General features: G+C 49.7%; 4 protein-coding genes across 4 annotated transcripts; 3 read left to right on the top strand and 1 right to left on the bottom strand.

Moving 5' to 3' along the window:
- Window positions 1–455: 455 nt before the first annotated feature.
- On the bottom strand, window positions 456–5,753 carry N7525_009539 (histidine kinase-like ATPase domain-containing protein; the record flags this gene model as incomplete). The annotated part of the gene is made up of 2 exons (XM_002563594.2): window positions 456–5,571; window positions 5,626–5,753. 2 exons carry the CDS (start codon window positions 5,751–5,753, stop codon window positions 456–458), a joined length of 5,244 nt encoding a protein of 1,747 aa, XP_002563640.2.
- A 533-nt stretch (window positions 5,754–6,286) lies between these two features.
- Window positions 6,287–10,819, top strand: N7525_009538 (TRAPPII-specific subunit TRS120; the record flags this gene model as incomplete). The annotated part of the gene is made up of 3 exons (XM_002563593.2): window positions 6,287–6,452; window positions 6,523–7,493; window positions 7,562–10,819. 3 exons carry the CDS (start codon window positions 6,287–6,289, stop codon window positions 10,817–10,819), a joined length of 4,395 nt encoding a protein of 1,464 aa, XP_002563639.2.
- Window positions 10,820–11,498: 679 nt separating this feature from the next.
- On the top strand, window positions 11,499–13,153 carry N7525_009537 (CoA-acylating methylmalonate-semialdehyde dehydrogenase; the record flags this gene model as incomplete). Its single annotated transcript, XM_002563592.2, has 2 exons — window positions 11,499–12,674; window positions 12,746–13,153. 2 exons carry the CDS (start codon window positions 11,499–11,501, stop codon window positions 13,151–13,153), a joined length of 1,584 nt encoding a protein of 527 aa, XP_002563638.2.
- Window positions 13,154–13,668: 515 nt separating this feature from the next.
- Window positions 13,669–14,130, top strand: N7525_009536 (uncharacterized protein; the record flags this gene model as incomplete). The annotated part of the gene is made up of 2 exons (XM_061214774.1): window positions 13,669–13,789; window positions 13,832–14,130. The coding sequence occupies 2 exons, from the start codon at window positions 13,669–13,671 to the stop codon at window positions 14,128–14,130; spliced, it is 420 nt and encodes a 139-aa protein (XP_061069205.1).
- Window positions 14,131–16,654: the final 2,524 nt, after the last annotated feature.

Genomic DNA, 16,654 nt, shown 5'->3' with positions numbered 1-16,654 from the left:
ATCTCGGTGGGAAGAATGATGTTAAGATATCATGTGCACTTCTTATAAGCCCCTTAACGACAGAACAAGTATATATAGCCCCGAGATCAGACCTGTATAAACTGGATTGTCTCATTCCATCTGTTATGCCTCAATGAACTATACATAACGCTAGCCAGAAAAGGTAGGAAAAGTCAGACTATATAGAACGAGGAATATATGACTAAAGAGTGCATGATACATGTCAAGTTGTAGCCCTACCCATAGCATATTTTGTTGACGAGTATAAAAATCGTACAACATACGATAATAGCTCATAGACACTTTGCTTTTTACCAAATTCCTTTCTATAGGAGTTATCATTGGAAGGACTCTCACGTCCACCTATTTGCAGAAAGAACCGAAATTGCTAACAAGGCTTTGCACTTTACATCCGAACAGAGAGACTAGAGGGTATTGAACAAGGCGAAAAAACGTCAAGACTGTCCAGACTGAGAAGCTGGAGCTGGCACCTGCAGTGAAGCGAGTTTGGCAGCAACCTTGGGGAAATACTGCGCCACAAAGCCCTCTGTGTAGTAACTATGCGCAGAACTATGATCTCCGACCAAGTTGTGTGCTAGCTCGTGGCACAGAATCACCCACCAATACACGATAGCATCGGTGCGATCCGGGCTTGCGCTCTTGAGTAACTCCTGCTCCTGCAAAGACTGGAAGTAAAAGTAGTTACAGAAAATACTGCCCGCGCGGTTGAATGCGATCGTCTTGCCGCCCGGGTCATAGAAGATCGTCAGGCTGTCGGCCCGCATCGAGAAGATCGTGCCACAGTCAAGGAGGACCGAAGCAAAGATGTTAAACCCTACGCGGTTTTTCGCGAGGAAGGCAGATCGCTCGGTGACTGTCTTCGTGAAGAGGACGTTCACGCCACTGTTCGGGAGCGTGGCGACGAATTCCAGGTCGTGGCTTGGGCGCTCGTCACAGTAGGACTTGCTTTCTTGAATTTGGTTTGTCTCTGGGCGACTGTATACGTCGGAGGATCCGTGAGGCCGACACGCTTGGACGGCAGAGAGAAGCTCGGAGTTCAACCGGTGCGGTGAATTGGCATTTACAGGTTGCTCTGGGCGCTTTTGCTGAGCCTGGGGGTCATTGGGGGAGTAAGGCGGTGGTGGAGGCGTGGAAGACTCGGGAAGCAGAGAACGAGATTGTTCTTCAGTGCTGGAGTTTGAGCCGGACTTTCCACCATCTAAGCCAAACCGTTTTGATAGATTGGCAAACAAGCCTCGGCTGGGTCGCTCCGGTATTGTCTCTGGAGGAACGGCATGTGCTTCTTCTGACAAGCTCTTCTTATTTTTCGGCGACTCTGGGAAAACACCAGGCATCGCATTCTGCGCCTGTGCTTCGGCCCTCTCTTCCTCGGCCCGCTGAGAGTCACGCTGGGCTTGACCTGCCGCCCAGGCAGCTTCTCTCTCCTGCAAGATACGCCTCTCCTCCTCGACTTGCTTTTGGCGTTTATCCTCTGCGATCCGAGCTTCTTGGGCTTTTTGCCTCAGGATACGTTCCACGTTGTAACCGCGAGCCCGGAGTTCTAAGAGATCGGTCTTCAACAGCATTTCCAATGTGAGGGTCGAGTGCAGCTTCGGTCGCTTCAAAATCAACTGCACCAAGGACTGACTGATCTCATACAGGTCGTATCGATCAGGGCAGATGCACAATCCCACGCCCGAGGTCAGCCTTGCGACAATCGCATTCTTTTTCTGCGTGTGCGACACCCGTCGTCCCTTCAGCGACCTAGTAAGACTGATCGAAGTGACGACCTGGACTTTGAAGGAATGCTCCAACCATCGGGATCCATGCAGAACATAGTCTGCTGGCTGATCATGCAAGAAAAGCCGCGCACGTTCTAGGATCAGCTTCTCCAATTTATGTGCAGGGGTTTGATTAGAGGCGATGCTGCCAATTCGGGGTTGTTCCTCAACAAGCCCACTTAAGGATACAGCCCCAAGAGCAGCGTAAAAGTCCTCCAATGCTTCTTCTTGCGGGGCGGCGAGAATGTGCTCTTTGAAGAGGTTGAAACTTTGGAAATCGTCTACCACGACAATGTCTTTGGCAGAGGCGAGAGTCCATTCTTTGAGAATCATATCGTCCTCCTCATCGTGTAATTCCTTCACAGACGAACTTTCTTTACCACCGTGATCAGATGTAGTGGGCGGGATGTCACGACTGGCAAGAAGGAATTTTGCTCTTCGCATCTCGACGAATAGATCCTTATCCTTCTTCAGCGTGGGGAGGTTCTCCGCGAGTGCCCTGAGAAGCATGAGGTATTTCTCGGAGCTTTGGAATGCAGCAGATATGCGAGCGGGCTCTTTGACCAGCATGCGTGCAATCTCAATCTTAGTTGGTTCTCGTTTTGAGCCGATAGCCATGAGGAAGAGATTCGCCTCCTGTCCGAAATCAACAAAGTCAAATATGTCTTTGTACTCCTCCCCGTTTCCAAGATAGCACAGCCTAGGGGCTACAAGCCGGTGTTTGACTCCCTTCTCCGATTGATCGCGGATGGGGATTGGGATGATAGGAGCTTGGCCAATGCGGTCTATATCTTGCTGTCTTAGATCGGCTACCCGTCCTGCCAAGTATTTAAACACAATCCGCGCATCCCTCTGGGTGGTAGGGGGCTGCTTCGCGAGGACTTGAAGACAGTCCGTCATCGGAGGATGAGGCTTGACTCCTAGTCTGGAGGCATATGGGTGGAGATTGTTTCTGAGAAGTCTGAAACCGAATAAGGCAGCACCTTCATCGGTAAAGCACTTCCTTGGAACGCTCAAGCTATCCGATCCTTCGATGGGAAGGAATGGCACTGTCACCGCACTGATCTCGAATGCAGCATACCCATTCGTGTAATACTCGCCGAGGAAATACGACAGAGCCTTGCTTGATCGGCTATCTTTTTCTGTGCTGCCGACTGACATGAGCCGTACGAGTTCAGCGGCTGATGGGTAACTCTTGAGGCCCATCATCGTAAGGAATTTACCCTCATTGCTGCTGCTGGTATAAATGCCTGGCCATTCGATAATCGGTAAGCCGAGAGCCCTGAGTGCATCCTTCGGCTCATAAAGTTCGGAAATCTTGTAACGCGTGCTTTCGGTGCTGCTCCCACTTTCGGCAGTACAGATACTCGTCCCCTTTAGTCTTTGGATGTCGTTCGCAGGGATGTCCTCTCGTACAGAGGCTAGGTAGCGAATGAGATCGACGTGATTCCATTTCCTGGACGCAGGACCCTTTACGTCACCAGACGTTGGGGTATTGATCAAACGATCGAAGATCACACCAAGCTCCACGGTTTTGCGAACCCCAAGTTGGACCAGGATCTTTTCCTTCACGCCATTCAGGCCGTGAACCACAGGTAGATCGTCGAAGAGACGCACGGAAGCAAAATATGTTTGCGTAGGCTGCTTCATTCCGAGTTTTGTAGGGATCACAGTCTGGGGTTGAAGTGTTGCAACAACACCTTGCTTTGAAGCTTGACTCAGAGTTTCCCACTGCTTTGACAAAACAGGCAAAACCTGGGCCGAAAAGGTTGCCGACTGCGTGATATCTTGATCAATTGAGAAAATATTGCGGTCTCCACAATTTTTGACGATCCAGTTAAGCCAAGGAACGATTTGCAGCTCGACCCAGCCAAGTGCCTCCAGTTCATGCTTGTCCAAAGACTTGATGAACCGGAAAGGTATCACGCTAGGTGGTACGGGCAGGTCCGCTGGAATGCGCAGAGGGTTCAAATAACAAGTGATGTCCGCAAAGACGATCAAACGAGTAGGAACCCCTTCTTTGTCTTCGTCATTAGCCACTGCTACGCGTAGTAGACTTTGTACCGAAGACCTATCAAGCTGACCATTGACGGTTTTACGGCCAAGCCATGAGATAAACTCATGGACTTGGTTGGATCGCAAAGTATTAGACTCTAGCTCGCGCTTGATGTCTGATACCGTTATTTCTGTGACCAATCCGAAATCTGTCAGCCTTTTGACGAAATCTTTAGCGCCCTGTACAAAATCTTCAGGCAAAGCAGGGATTGCGTCCATGAAGCTCAGATCTTTGGGTGCGATGCGCGTTTGATGACTGGGTATGACACCGCAGGTAGAGAGGACCTCAATAGAGGCGTTTCTGTTGCACATCCAGAACGCATCTTCGATGGTCTGTCCCAAAACAGAAGATGGGGTAGATTCACGGAATGCAAATTGATTTGCAGTATGGATAGCCTCTGGTAGTACATCCACAATGTCTTCTTTCCGAATCTTAGACGAGCGCGATGATCCGACCTTGGATGTGAGTTTCGATTTTATGGTAGCCATCTCTGCGGACCACGCAATCCGACAAACAATACCAACTGCCCGTAGCATCTCGAGGTTCCATTTGCTGATGTACCGAGTGTTTAAATCTATGCTCTCGCGCTCGACGGTGGGAATGACAGACGGAGCAGAGACATGAGCATTCAAGCCAGTCGTCTGCTGTGTAGGGAACCCAATGAAGACTTTTCCAGCTTTCGAGGGTAAGATCGACGAAAGAATTTCTGACTGCGATGAGGACGCTCCAGTCGCCATGTTGGCATCGTAAGAAGGAGTCAGAATTGCGAGGGTTGCTTTCTTAGGCGGAGGCTTCCGTGTGGCTCGTTCCAATTCTTTGCTCAGATCTCTACTAATAGACGGTTGGAGTGACGCTGTGTTGATATGTAAAAAGACCGAAGCTGAGAGCATGGTATTCATGTTGCCTGAATCTTCCTGGCGTTCAGGATCCGGTTTCTGAGCATTGGACTGTTTCTCGGTTGTACCCTGCGTGAACTTCGAGAAGAAACTCCTTAGCGAACTGGTTGTATCTCGAAGATTATCAAGGCGGAACAAGCTTGCATTGGGATTCCATTCCACAATTCGCATCCATGAAGCGTCGACCTGCGCAATTTCTCGAGTGACATTGACAATTTTCATCAAACCTTCTGCAGTTTTAGTGTCAATGTCTCTTGGAATCGGGACATCGACACTGGGAGCCGTCTTTTTTGATAGCCGGAGAAGGTTCCAATCATCTAACCAAAGTTCAATCTCATGCAATGAGACAAATGTTAAACTGCTTGACAAAAATTGACATAGCTGCAGCAACGATGGAACCGGGGAGGAATCGTTGCGATAGTCCAAGACAAAAGTGGTGTCTTGACTCGCGGATTCGCCGAGGTCCAGTCGGCGGGTAAACAAGGCATTCCCTTTCCAGTAGAAGGCCATCGCTTGGTTACCGGAAGACACGAACGGCTCCTCGCAATCATCGAAAACACTATAAAAGCCTACTCCGAATGCGCCGATCTTCGTTTCATCTGGATTCCCGTCTGCAATCCGCTTCAATCTTGCCCAATCCTTTTCACTGAACGGAGCGCCGTTGTTTGAAATTAGAACACGCCTAAGAGTGTGGTTGGTGATGGTATGCTTCAGATGTGCGGTAGGATCGTTCGATGAAGGCGACGGTACTGTGGTAGACGGAAGAGTTTCAAATTTGATCGTTACCTTCGTTGCAGAGGCATCAGCGGCATTTTGAATCATTTCTCGGAGGACCGTCCTGTTCACAAGTAGGTTAATATTACCTCAAGATTGAAAAACACACAGCTCTTACCATTTCCCGGAATATCGAGCAAGAACTTTCGAAATCAATCCTCTTGTATCGACCGTCACAGCTTCCTCATCGGCCCCAGACCCCATGGTCTGGGCCTTCAACGCGTTGAAATCCACATTCATAGCCATCTTGCCGTGTATGTATTCTTTTATCTGATTATGCACGAGCCGTTTATCTTAAGCAGACAGGGCAGTTCATCTAGACCTCTGTATGAAAGCAGATGAGTATTGACAAACAAGATTGGATCGAGACTGTCTAGGCTGCCGTGGAGATCGTGAACTCGGGGGGACTGTTTACCCAGATCGCGAAGCGCTCGGTCGGGGTCGAGGAAAAAAGAAGGGGTAGAACGCTGAACAGAGTATAAATTCCGGCAAAGGCAAAGAAAACACAAAACAAAGTAAGAATATCTGGTGGGATGAGGGCAGAGAGTTGGAGACTGCGGAGTTTACGTCGGGCTTATCTTTCTTATCAGTTGTAGAATTGCCACCGCTCTCCGCCTTTGTCCCGAGTATCATCTCCGTGTGTACACACTCATAGGAGACCCCGGACCCGCTTCTCGTCCAGTCTCCCGCAATCTCCCCCTATTGCATGACGCGGAAAGCTTGCCTAGGTGATTGTGTGGATGTGGGCTTAATATAATCAATCGCTCTCAACTGACAGGATGGGTGTTGACCCTCTGTCCCCAATTGCGCCTGTGCGCTTCAGGGCGCTCCTCCTTCCCATCGGCAAGATCAAGCGCTCGCGCTTTTTGAGCTTCGCTGCCCGACTACAAGCTGAAAATGTAGTTCGACTAGGGGATATTAGTCCCGATGCACGGCCAAACAGAAGTATGCCCTGCTCATGATCGCGAGAAGTCTGAATATTGCTAGTGTGTATACTAACCTACTCTTGTCGTAGACATGTTCTCCCCGCTAGCATTTCCTACCGGACTCATTCTTTATGACCTTACCTTCTCGGTCCCTCCGACTTCGCATCTTGAACTATTTCCTTTTGAACTATACAGAGAGCCATTGGTGATTATTGCGATCGCAGATGGGTCCGAATTGCCCGAGAGCACCGGCGACGAGGAGAAGCACCCAACTCCAGAGGGACTAGATCAATTATTGGAAGAGCTCGATGGGGTGAAGGAGAGGAACCCTCGGGCTTTGGTAAACCAACTCTTGGTCTTTGATCACCATGGCTTGGATAAGGTCGCGAATGGACCGGATAATGTCCTTTGGGTTCCTCCGCCCCAGGCCTCCAAGGCCACGACAATGAAGACAGTTCTATGCGACATTACGTCTGTTCTACTCTCCGAATTGGATGAGTTTGCAAAGACCATTCAAAGCATACCGTCAATCGAATCACCTAAAGCATCTTCATGGGGCCCGCACCGGAACCCAGAACATCGACCACGGCCCGTCGACCGACTTTTGAATCGTATGACTCTGCCCGCACAGTTACCATCAAGCCCGCACGGCACACAGGATGGTACTCCATTGAGCTCTAACGCTAGCTCCCCAGCTCCTAGCGATCATGAGACCCCTACGACTTTTGATGAAATCACTCGGGCAATCCACCTATCCAGTCGTACAAATTCGGGCAGCAGAGCACCTTCAGTAGCGTCTCCGAAGGAGCATAGCCGCGACCGGATGTCTGTCAGTGGCATGAGTGCTACTGACAGAACTAAGAACCGGATCAAGGGTCGTGCCGGGGTGATCATTGGAACTCTTTTCCTGCAGGCGGGAAGGTGGCCCGATGCCCTCAAGGAACTGACTGAAGCGGTGAATAATGCCCGAGCAAGCAGCGACTACATTTGGCATGCTAAAGCGCTCGAAGCAATTCTTCTTTGCCTGCTGATGTTTGGGTGGGCAGGCATGGATTTCCAGGTATGTGAATGGCTAACAACGCCATCAAATACCCTGGGTATTGTGCAGATTGCTTACTTCCTTACCAGATTCCATCAGTCCTATACCCTGTTGCGGACAAATCTTCCAAGCCTTCCCGCGACTCAGTAACCCCTAGTAGCGCTGGGAATAGGATTATCTCTTTGCACAACCTAGCCAATCTCCTACCAGATCTCTCAAACAACATCTTAAATCTTTATACCCGCGCCGCCAACATCACAGATGAACCTCTCCCACAGTTGGTGTTCTCGGAGACGGTCATCCGATTAGCGCGGCTGATGGTGTCAGCTCGCGTTCGAGACGGAGCCTTGGATGACAATGCTTTGAAGCACATCGTGATGAATGAACCCTTGGTTCCATTGCTCCAGCTAGAGCTTCCTCGGGGAACTGTTTTACTCCGGAAGTCGGAGATTGCTAACTTCTTATACCGGGCTTTGCCGCTTGCCCCTGGCGCCGACTTACCTGCGACTGACGCTGTTCCCATCATCGTTGGCGTTGTTGCTGTCCTTAATATTCTGGACCTGCCTAGAAAGAAAGCATTCATTCTGCGTGAACTTCTTTCGGTAATGGTACCAAGTCTAGTGCAAGCACGCAAAATTGGTGCTGCGGAGGTGGGAATTCATCCCGCCGCCGGGTTGGCGTCTCTCAGCGACACCGCATTTGATGTCAATGCCTTAGATACAGGCCCCGGGAATATGGAGTCAAGTGTGCGTCTCCTTCTTGCGACAATCGGGGAAATCTACGGTGTTCAACCTTCGTCTTTCTACGAATGGGAGAAGAGACAAAGCCAATTATCTAGTGTGAGCGGGCTTCAAGAAAGGACTGAATATGATTCGGTTGTTAGTATTGCCGAGCGGGCATTCCGACATGTAGTTCTTGATCGTTACGGTGATCTGAACTTGAAAATTGACGTCTTGAAAGCATGCATCAACTGCTGCGAAGCCCTTCCAGATTTCAATGGAGTTCTCCGTTTCACAGTTGAGCTTTTGCAGACTATTAGGGGAGATATGATGCTGGGTGAAGCATACAGATCACCACCGTATCTGCCACAAGACGAACAAGTTCGTCTCTTAAACAACATTAAGCGCACCGTGAGCGCAAGCAGCAGACTAGGTGTTTCTGATATGGTCGCAGAATACTGGGATGACTTCCTAGTTCGTGATGTCCAGTTATTGTCACTGCCAGATCCTAAAAGACCTGTTCGACGGTCCAAAACGGAACTGGATGCAGTCACCACAAGCTCGGACAAGGCGAAAAAGGATCCGTTCCTGTACAATCCCTTCGCCAAACCTACTAGCAAGGCGTTGGAGATGCTCACTGTTGCTGATGAACCTGCACCATTCCAGGTGACTCTGCAAAACCCATACGAATTTGAGATCGAGATTGAACATTTGCGCTTAGAGAGCAGCGGTGTGCCGTTTGATGCAGTGGCGGAGAATTTTGTCATCGCTCCCCTCTCCGTGCAAGATATCACTGTTCTTGGGGTCGCCCACGGGGAAGGCAGCCTTCAGATTACGGGATGTATCGTGAAAGTGCAATACTGTCGAACGCGAAGATTCCCCATCTTCAAGACATTCTGGAAACCTGAGCCTGAGGTCAAGTTTAAGCGAACAGGTCTGGGGGCAAAGAAGCCTCTTACGGAGCGCCCAGTTTCTTGGAGCTCGACGACCTCAAAGGATGGCAAGGTTGACGTCAAGAAAGGTCCCGAAACATCAACATGTGAAGTCAAGGTCATCGCCAAACAGCCGTCACTTGTAATCGAATCCATGTCTCTATCGCAGTCGGCGATGATGGTCCTGGAAGGTGAAGTCAAGACCTTTACCATTACACTTCAGAATGCCTCTTCGTGCCCCGTGGACTTTGTCCTGTTCACCTTCCAAGATTCAACCACCAGACAGCTACAGTCTGCACTGAGTAACAAGGATTTGCTGCCAGTCGAGATCTACGAGCTGGAGCTCAAATTAGCAACTAAGCCCGCTTTGCGATGGCGCCGGCAAGGCCAGGACCCCAGTGACTGTTCGATTGCAGCAGGCCAGAAGGCAAATTTTACCGTCGACGTTCTTGGAAAGCCTGGTTTACAGGACACAACAGTCCAGATTGACTACTCCTGCGTTGGGGCTACCCCGGGTGAATTGCCTGATATATTCTATACCCGACAACTGTTCGTGCCGTTGACAGTCACGGTCAATGCTAGCGTTGAGGTTGCCCGCTGTGACATTCTTCCGTTTAGCGGCGATTTCGCCTGGAAGAACCATATTGAACCACCCGTCGACTCTATAGAGAAGCCAGATGCGTTGCTCTCCGCCACTGATAACGACCCCTTCTCGGAAGTCCTTGGGCGCCTCGGCAACGGGGCTTACGGACCTGATCACTGTGTTGTACTGCTTGACCTGCGCAATGCCTGGCCGAGTCCTTTGTCGGTGTGGCTGTGCGTAAGTGAACAAACAATGGTCACTCTACCGAATACGGCGACCAACGAGGATCCCAAGGGCAAGTACTCTGTCGACGGAGACCTCCAACCCGGGCAGGTCTGTCGGTTTGTTCTGGTTTTGCCTCGCGTCTACCTAGACAACCCACATGCATCTATACCCGTCGTCAACACCGGCACTCGGAGACAATTCGTCGTCAGCGCCAACAAACTCTCTTTCGAAGCCGAGGCGGCCTCTCGCGAAGCCTTCTGGTTCCGGGAAGAGCTCCTCAAAAGAGTTTTGGGGGGCTGGAAGGAACCTGCCACAGGCCGCGAGGGATCCATTGACCTCCGAAACGTCCGACTGAACAACCGTATGGTCGAAGCTATGCGCCTCGAAGACGTGGAAATGAAATTCTCTCTGACCTCGCCATCGTCTTCACCCTCCGATGCAGTGGAACAAACGGGTCGCTCACGCTTCCGCGTCAAGACGGACGACCTCCTCACCCTAAATGTTACCGTCCACAACCGCTCCTCGCGCCCCATCCACCCCCTTCTCCGTCTCCAACCCAGCCTCCGCCACCAACCAAACAACATCGCCCTAGATCTAACCCGTCGCCTCGTGTGGACCGGCATGCTGCAGCAAGCACTCCCTATCCTGGCAAGTGGAGAGTCCACCAGTGCCTCCATCGGTGTCACGGTCCTCTGCCGTGGCGAATACGAGCTCGGTGCAAGCGTCGAGGAAGCTCGACTCCTGCGTCCGTCTCTCGATGATGGTGATTCCGCTCCTCGCCGCTACAACGATGATGGTATCATGGATACCTTTGGTGCGGATGTGGTGCGGCGCCGACGCATTTGGCATGCGAAGGAGTTGTGTATTATCCATGCGAGCGATTCATGAACTTCATGTTTGACTGTTCTGGTCTAGTCTCGTGTCATTTGAACGAGCATAGACATTATATAGATCCTGTCTAGCTTTTGTTTTTCTTTTCTTCTTTTAACTTGATTCGATGATGACCATGTAGCATACCCCCAAACGGCCTTTTGTGCAAAGCTCTGTCTGTCTAGACGATTCAGGTGGCCAATTTTCCACTGAGTTGGATTGCAAATATATTCGAGTTATACGATATTGATGAGGTCCTGATTGGGCCAATGCATTTGTCGACAGGCATTTACTCAACTTTTACTCAACTTTCTATTGGCTGGGGTGTACTCCACCATCCCTAAGGCTGAATGCCGTATGATCGATGACTTGTTGGAAAGGTAAACAGCATCTATGATCTATACCTATATATGGTATGTTGGTATGTACAGATGTGAACTGAATACATCTGGGTCTGTATGTTCCTATGTAATTGGTACATCAAACATCTGGGGACTTATATGCGGGAATCATCTCGCCAAGTACATTCTATATACCTCTAGTAGACAGATAAAGACTACACCCAACAGTCCTATTTGATATCATCGAGATATCGGAATATAGTACTTAGGTATGTTCAAATGTTCGCATAACTGCGGGGTTAGACAAATCTCGGACTTTCCCCCGCACTCCGATCATTTAAATAGATAGCCCTCCCATGTCGTTGGAAATCACTTACTCTCCCTACTCAATCATGTCCCAAACTCACCTCCTTACTTTAAACTACAAAGGCGACCACAAGCCTGACACCATCCATGATACCCAAAATTTCATCGACAATGAACTCGTTGGCTCCAAAACAACAAGCTGGATCGAGGTCCATGACCCCGCAACAAATAATGTGGTCTCTCGAGTCCCGGAAACAACTCTCGACGAGTGCAAAGCAGCAGTGATCTCAGCCCAAAACGCATTTCCCGGCTGGCGAGACACCAGCATCATGAAACGACAGGAAATGATGTTCAAGTTGACCAACTTGGTCCGCGAGAACATGGATTCCCTAGCAATTTCCATCGTCACAGAACAAGGCAAGACCTTCGCCGACGCAAAGGGCGATGTTCTCCGCGGATTGCAGGTCTGCGAAACCGCCTGCGGAATCACCACCCAGCTCTCCGGCGAGGTCCTAGAGGTAGCCAAGGATATGGAGACCCGTTCCTACCGTCTCCCCCTCGGAGTCGTCGCAGCAATCTGCCCATTTAACTTCCCCGCCATGATCCCTCTTTGGAGTCTACCTATTGCCATTGTGACTGGCAACTGCCTGATTCTAAAGCCGACGGAGCGTGCACCCGGTGCTTCTATGATCATTGCTGAACTATGTAAGAAAGCGGGCTTTCCACCCGGCGTCGTGAACGTCATCCATGGTTCGAAGCCAGCTGTCGAGTTTATTTTGGACGCACCGGAGATCAAGGCTATCTCGTTCGTCGGGTCGAACAAGGTTGGAGAGTATATTTACAATCGTGGTACTGCGAACGGGAAGCGTGTGCAGGCGAATCTGGGAGCCAAGAACCATGCGGCCCTTCTGCCGGATAGTAATAAGAAGCATGCTTTAAACGCCATTGCCGGTGCTGCGTTTGGGGCGGCCGGGCAGCGTTGCATGGCGCTGAGCGTCTTGGTTACGGTTGGTAAGGCGCGCGAATGGCTCCCTGAATTGATTGAGAATGCCAAGAAATACCAGGCTGGAAGTGGGTTTAACGCGCGATCTGATCTGGGCCCGTTGATCACACCCCAGAGCCGAGATCGCTGTGTAGACCTCATCTCTAGTGCGGAGAAGGAGGGTGCTACTATCGCCTTGGACGGCCGGGACTATAAACCTGAGGGTTTCCCCAATGGAAACTGGGTACGTGAGTCCCAAACTTTCGTGTTGACTCCAACGATATGAAGCGTGTTGCTAACACGTCAATCTAATAGGTCGGTCCGACTATTATCACCGGGGTGAAACCCGAAATGAGGTGCTACCGAGAGGAGATTTTCGGCCCTGTGTTGCTTTGCATTGAGGCCGATACAATCAACAGCGCGATCGACCTTATCAATAGTAACGAATGGGGCAACGGCGCAGTGATCTTTACCCAGTCCGGATCTAGCGCAACGCACTTTCAGAAGCGTGTTGAGTCCGGACAGGTTGGAATTAATGTCCCTATCCCCGTTCCCCTTCCCATGTTCTCCTTTACTGGTAACAAGCGAAGTGTTGCTGGAACGGGACTGCTCAACTTCTACGGAAAAGACGGTCTCCGATTCTATACCCAATGGAAGACTGTCACGTCGCTTTGGAGAACTGAAGATGCTACTGAGCTTGAGAAGCCAACCTCGATGACTTGATTCTTGGTCGCCAACTTGCATACGGCGGAATTGGGAAACATGTGTTGTGATTAGTTTGGCATTCGTGATAGGCGCAGACATGTTGGGCATTTTCAGCCTTGGAGATCATTGCGTGTGACTAAGGTACATAGGACATGTAGGTGCATCCATGAATAGCTCATTGAAACTAAGAAGAATAACCGGCTACGTATACCTCCGTCCTTGAGACGATATCTCTCTCTGATTTAGCGAGCCTCATACTCCACCGACGTCCAAACCGGTGGGTCCGCTGCGGGCCGTAACTGCACTAGTGCACCTTCTCCACTAAAGCGGGGCGTGTATCTTCCTGATTCGGCCACCACATCTATACACTTGCCCAGTTTCCCCGTCAAGTTGTTCCTTCTATTTTGGATGTTTACAATAGATTCAAGTCGTAGCTTCTTCAAAATGCCTAGTAAAAGTATATATCTTCAGCCGATTACATCAAAGACCAAAGCTAAGTACCCATTCTATATACTCCCCTTTCTGCTTTCAAAATGGTTCAATTTGACTGGCCTGCGACGCTAATTGGTAGTAGTACTGCCCTGTTGGGAATCTGTCTCGGCTTTTCGGCGGTACGAGCGTGGCTGAGGAGACTATGGGATTCGCTCTGTGACCGTCTGGCACAATGGAGACATTCTTTGCCGTGAATCTATCCAGGAGGAACTCCTGACGTGGAGCAGGCCCCTGATAACCATAGTACTGAGCTGGATGACCTCGCCCGCGCCATTCTCCCCGACCCCGCCCTCCTCTTCGACAACATCCCTCCCCTCCCCTCCCTCCCCCTCGAGTCGATCGGGCCCCCCTGGTGCCCGCCGCCGCCGCCGCCGCCGCCCAGCCGCCTGCGAACCGCCCGTCCTCGTCCTCTGCCTCCTCTGCCTCCTCTCCGCGCCGCCGATCGGCCCGAACTCGTCGTCCACCTCAGTACTATGGTCGTTAGGGTTGTACCCCATAGTTGAAAAACTGTGGCCTGCGATGAAGCAAATAGCCTGCTGAAGCCATTTGACTTGATCAAATGGTGAATTTATTGATTTCTCGACCCCCCATCCAAAGCTCCCACGTTCGAGACGGCTAATCTTGATTGTGTGGAGTGGGGGCCACCAGCGACAGGCTCGCACTTCTTCGCAGTGCTGGTGACTAGTAGCCTTTGGGTGAAGCAAAGACGAGCCTTTGTATATAAAATCTTCTTCTAATAATTATAAACTTTTAATAATTATAAACCCTCTAATAATTATAAACTAAGAAGAGCAATTCAATTATATTTTGTCTGCAAAGTCAACGACACCTAGAGCAATTAGGTGGTAGCTGATGTGATAACCGAGCATACATAGAAGTCCTCATTGTCTCTTTTTATCTCTGTTCCCTACTTCGCATCCTGTTTAAGGCCTCCCTTTTAAAGGCCTGGAATATTGAACAGAACCATTCCATGGTCTTATCGCTCTGGGTTGTGTAGATCCTCCTGATATGCCACCCATTCTTGATATCTCGATCCATATCTGAAATAGCATGCCCCGGCGATGTAACAGGTGTGTTGTAAACTGGAGGATAGAGAGTATTGTCTGGGTTATCCAGTGCGCGACTATCATCACCGGCGGAGGTTCTTGCGTTGGATGTTGTGGTATTGGCAGAGCGATACCGCCGTCGAAAGTGATCGTAGCATTTCTCCGCGATTCTACCTAGAACAAATGCAACGATCCCTCCGAATACTGCACTAAAGAATCTCACGAGCTGATTGCAATCTTGCTTATCTGATGCCATCGGAGCGAAGTTGATACCTAGGTGTATTGAAATGCTAGCTAAAAATTGCAAGGTTAGAGAGAAATACTAAAATAGACGACGTTAGAATTACGTAGTGTGTCATATTACGTGTAATTCGCTTCTTTGCTGACGACTAATATGGCTTTAGTTGAACCTTAGTCTTAAGGATAAACCAATAACCCCCCAAACCTTAGAGCTAGAAGTCTTATTCGCCCGATGAGTATACTCGAATCCCAATCTCGCTACTGGACTCGGCTAGAACCTAGAACACTGCAGCTAGAAAGCGTCTTCTTTGATTTTCAGGTCGGCCGAACACAAACCAATATCCAAATTCCTATACTGCAAAGACAAATTTGCAGCATGGAACAGGAACGTTGTATTATAGTGGGCGAAGTCCGGTACCTTTTGATCCCACATCCAATTTTCACACATAACTCGAGGGCCTACGCTGACTTCCGCAGAACTTTCTAGCCTCTACAATACCGACGACACGGCTCTGGCCATCGTTTACCGGACCAAGCCAGGGCAGGTAATCTCATAGTCCTCCCTCCGTAATTTTCATACGGAGGACCTTCATATTGACCCCAGTACCTTCCAAGAGCTGCTTTACTGGGAAATAGAGAAGCACATACAGTTGCATCTGGACCATACGTTCTCGCAAGTTAGAAGACGTATAAGCCATGAAGGATCCGCACCGTCTTCAATGCAATGTTCATGTGCATATTCAAGCCTTCAGAGGACTTTCCAGGGAGTATGTATTCCCTGTCTTGATACAGTACTCATGGGGTGTCTAGTTGGTCATATTCCATACAATTCTATCGTGACGGACAGGGAAGAGCCATTGCCAATTGCGGCGTCGGTGCTTGGACCACCCGGTATGTTATTCTCGGTCTTTAGACCTATATGAGTTTACATTGGCTATAGGGTCCGAACTGGACATTTCATTTACTAGAACTGCTGCCCTTGTTTCTGTCTGTCCGGTGTGGAGTTTCTCGTCGACTCCCTTGTTGTATCTCCGCGCCTCAGGCAATTATTTCATACTGTTGTTGATTTAGTTGGTATCTTGTTGGCACGATATCTGAGTAAGAGCCGCGTGAGAGCATATTATGCTTTCTAGGATATTAGATGACATGAGTAGATTAGGGATACGCCAGGGCCATATTATATTATATATATATCCGAGGTGAAGAATGGGAGAATAAACTGAAATTTACATACCCACACAAACAATGATATAGGATTACCAGGCAGATCTCAAAAGTGATACTGATAGACAAGGCAGCAATATTATCCGCAATGCAAAGGGGGAGACTGAATTAGGACACAATGTGTCCGATACCCTGTATACCCTAGCAAATTAGTGTTTGATTTTTGGTTGAAGAAGCTAAGTATCATTAAAACTGTGATCTTTCAACGGCCCGGCCGGGCTAGCTCAATCGGTAGAGCGTAAGACTCTTAATCTTAAGGCTGCGGGTTCGACCCCCGCGTTCGGCTATTCCTAAAAACAGAACTTGAGATTTCTTTTTTTGCCTTCTTCCCATTTTTATGGGAATTGAAGTTTTCAAGATCCACTTAGGGCTGCGCGGGTGGAACCGCAGAGTCTTGGCGTTTATATTACCTAAGCGAGAACTAACCCCGGGGCCTCCAGGCCCGACACGAGGCTGGGTGATTCTGACGTGACAAAAGAATTTCTCTATAACTGCCAGGCCTGGAAACCTCAATGGT

This window comes from Penicillium rubens (assembly GCF_028828025.1).
Source record: "Penicillium rubens strain IBT 27055 chromosome Unknown utg000003l_segment0_segment0, whole genome shotgun sequence".
NCBI lineage: Eukaryota > Fungi > Ascomycota > Eurotiomycetes > Eurotiales > Aspergillaceae > Penicillium > Penicillium rubens.
The sequence above is the reverse complement of the archived record's forward strand: the minus strand, read 5'-3'. Positions and strand labels throughout refer to the sequence as shown.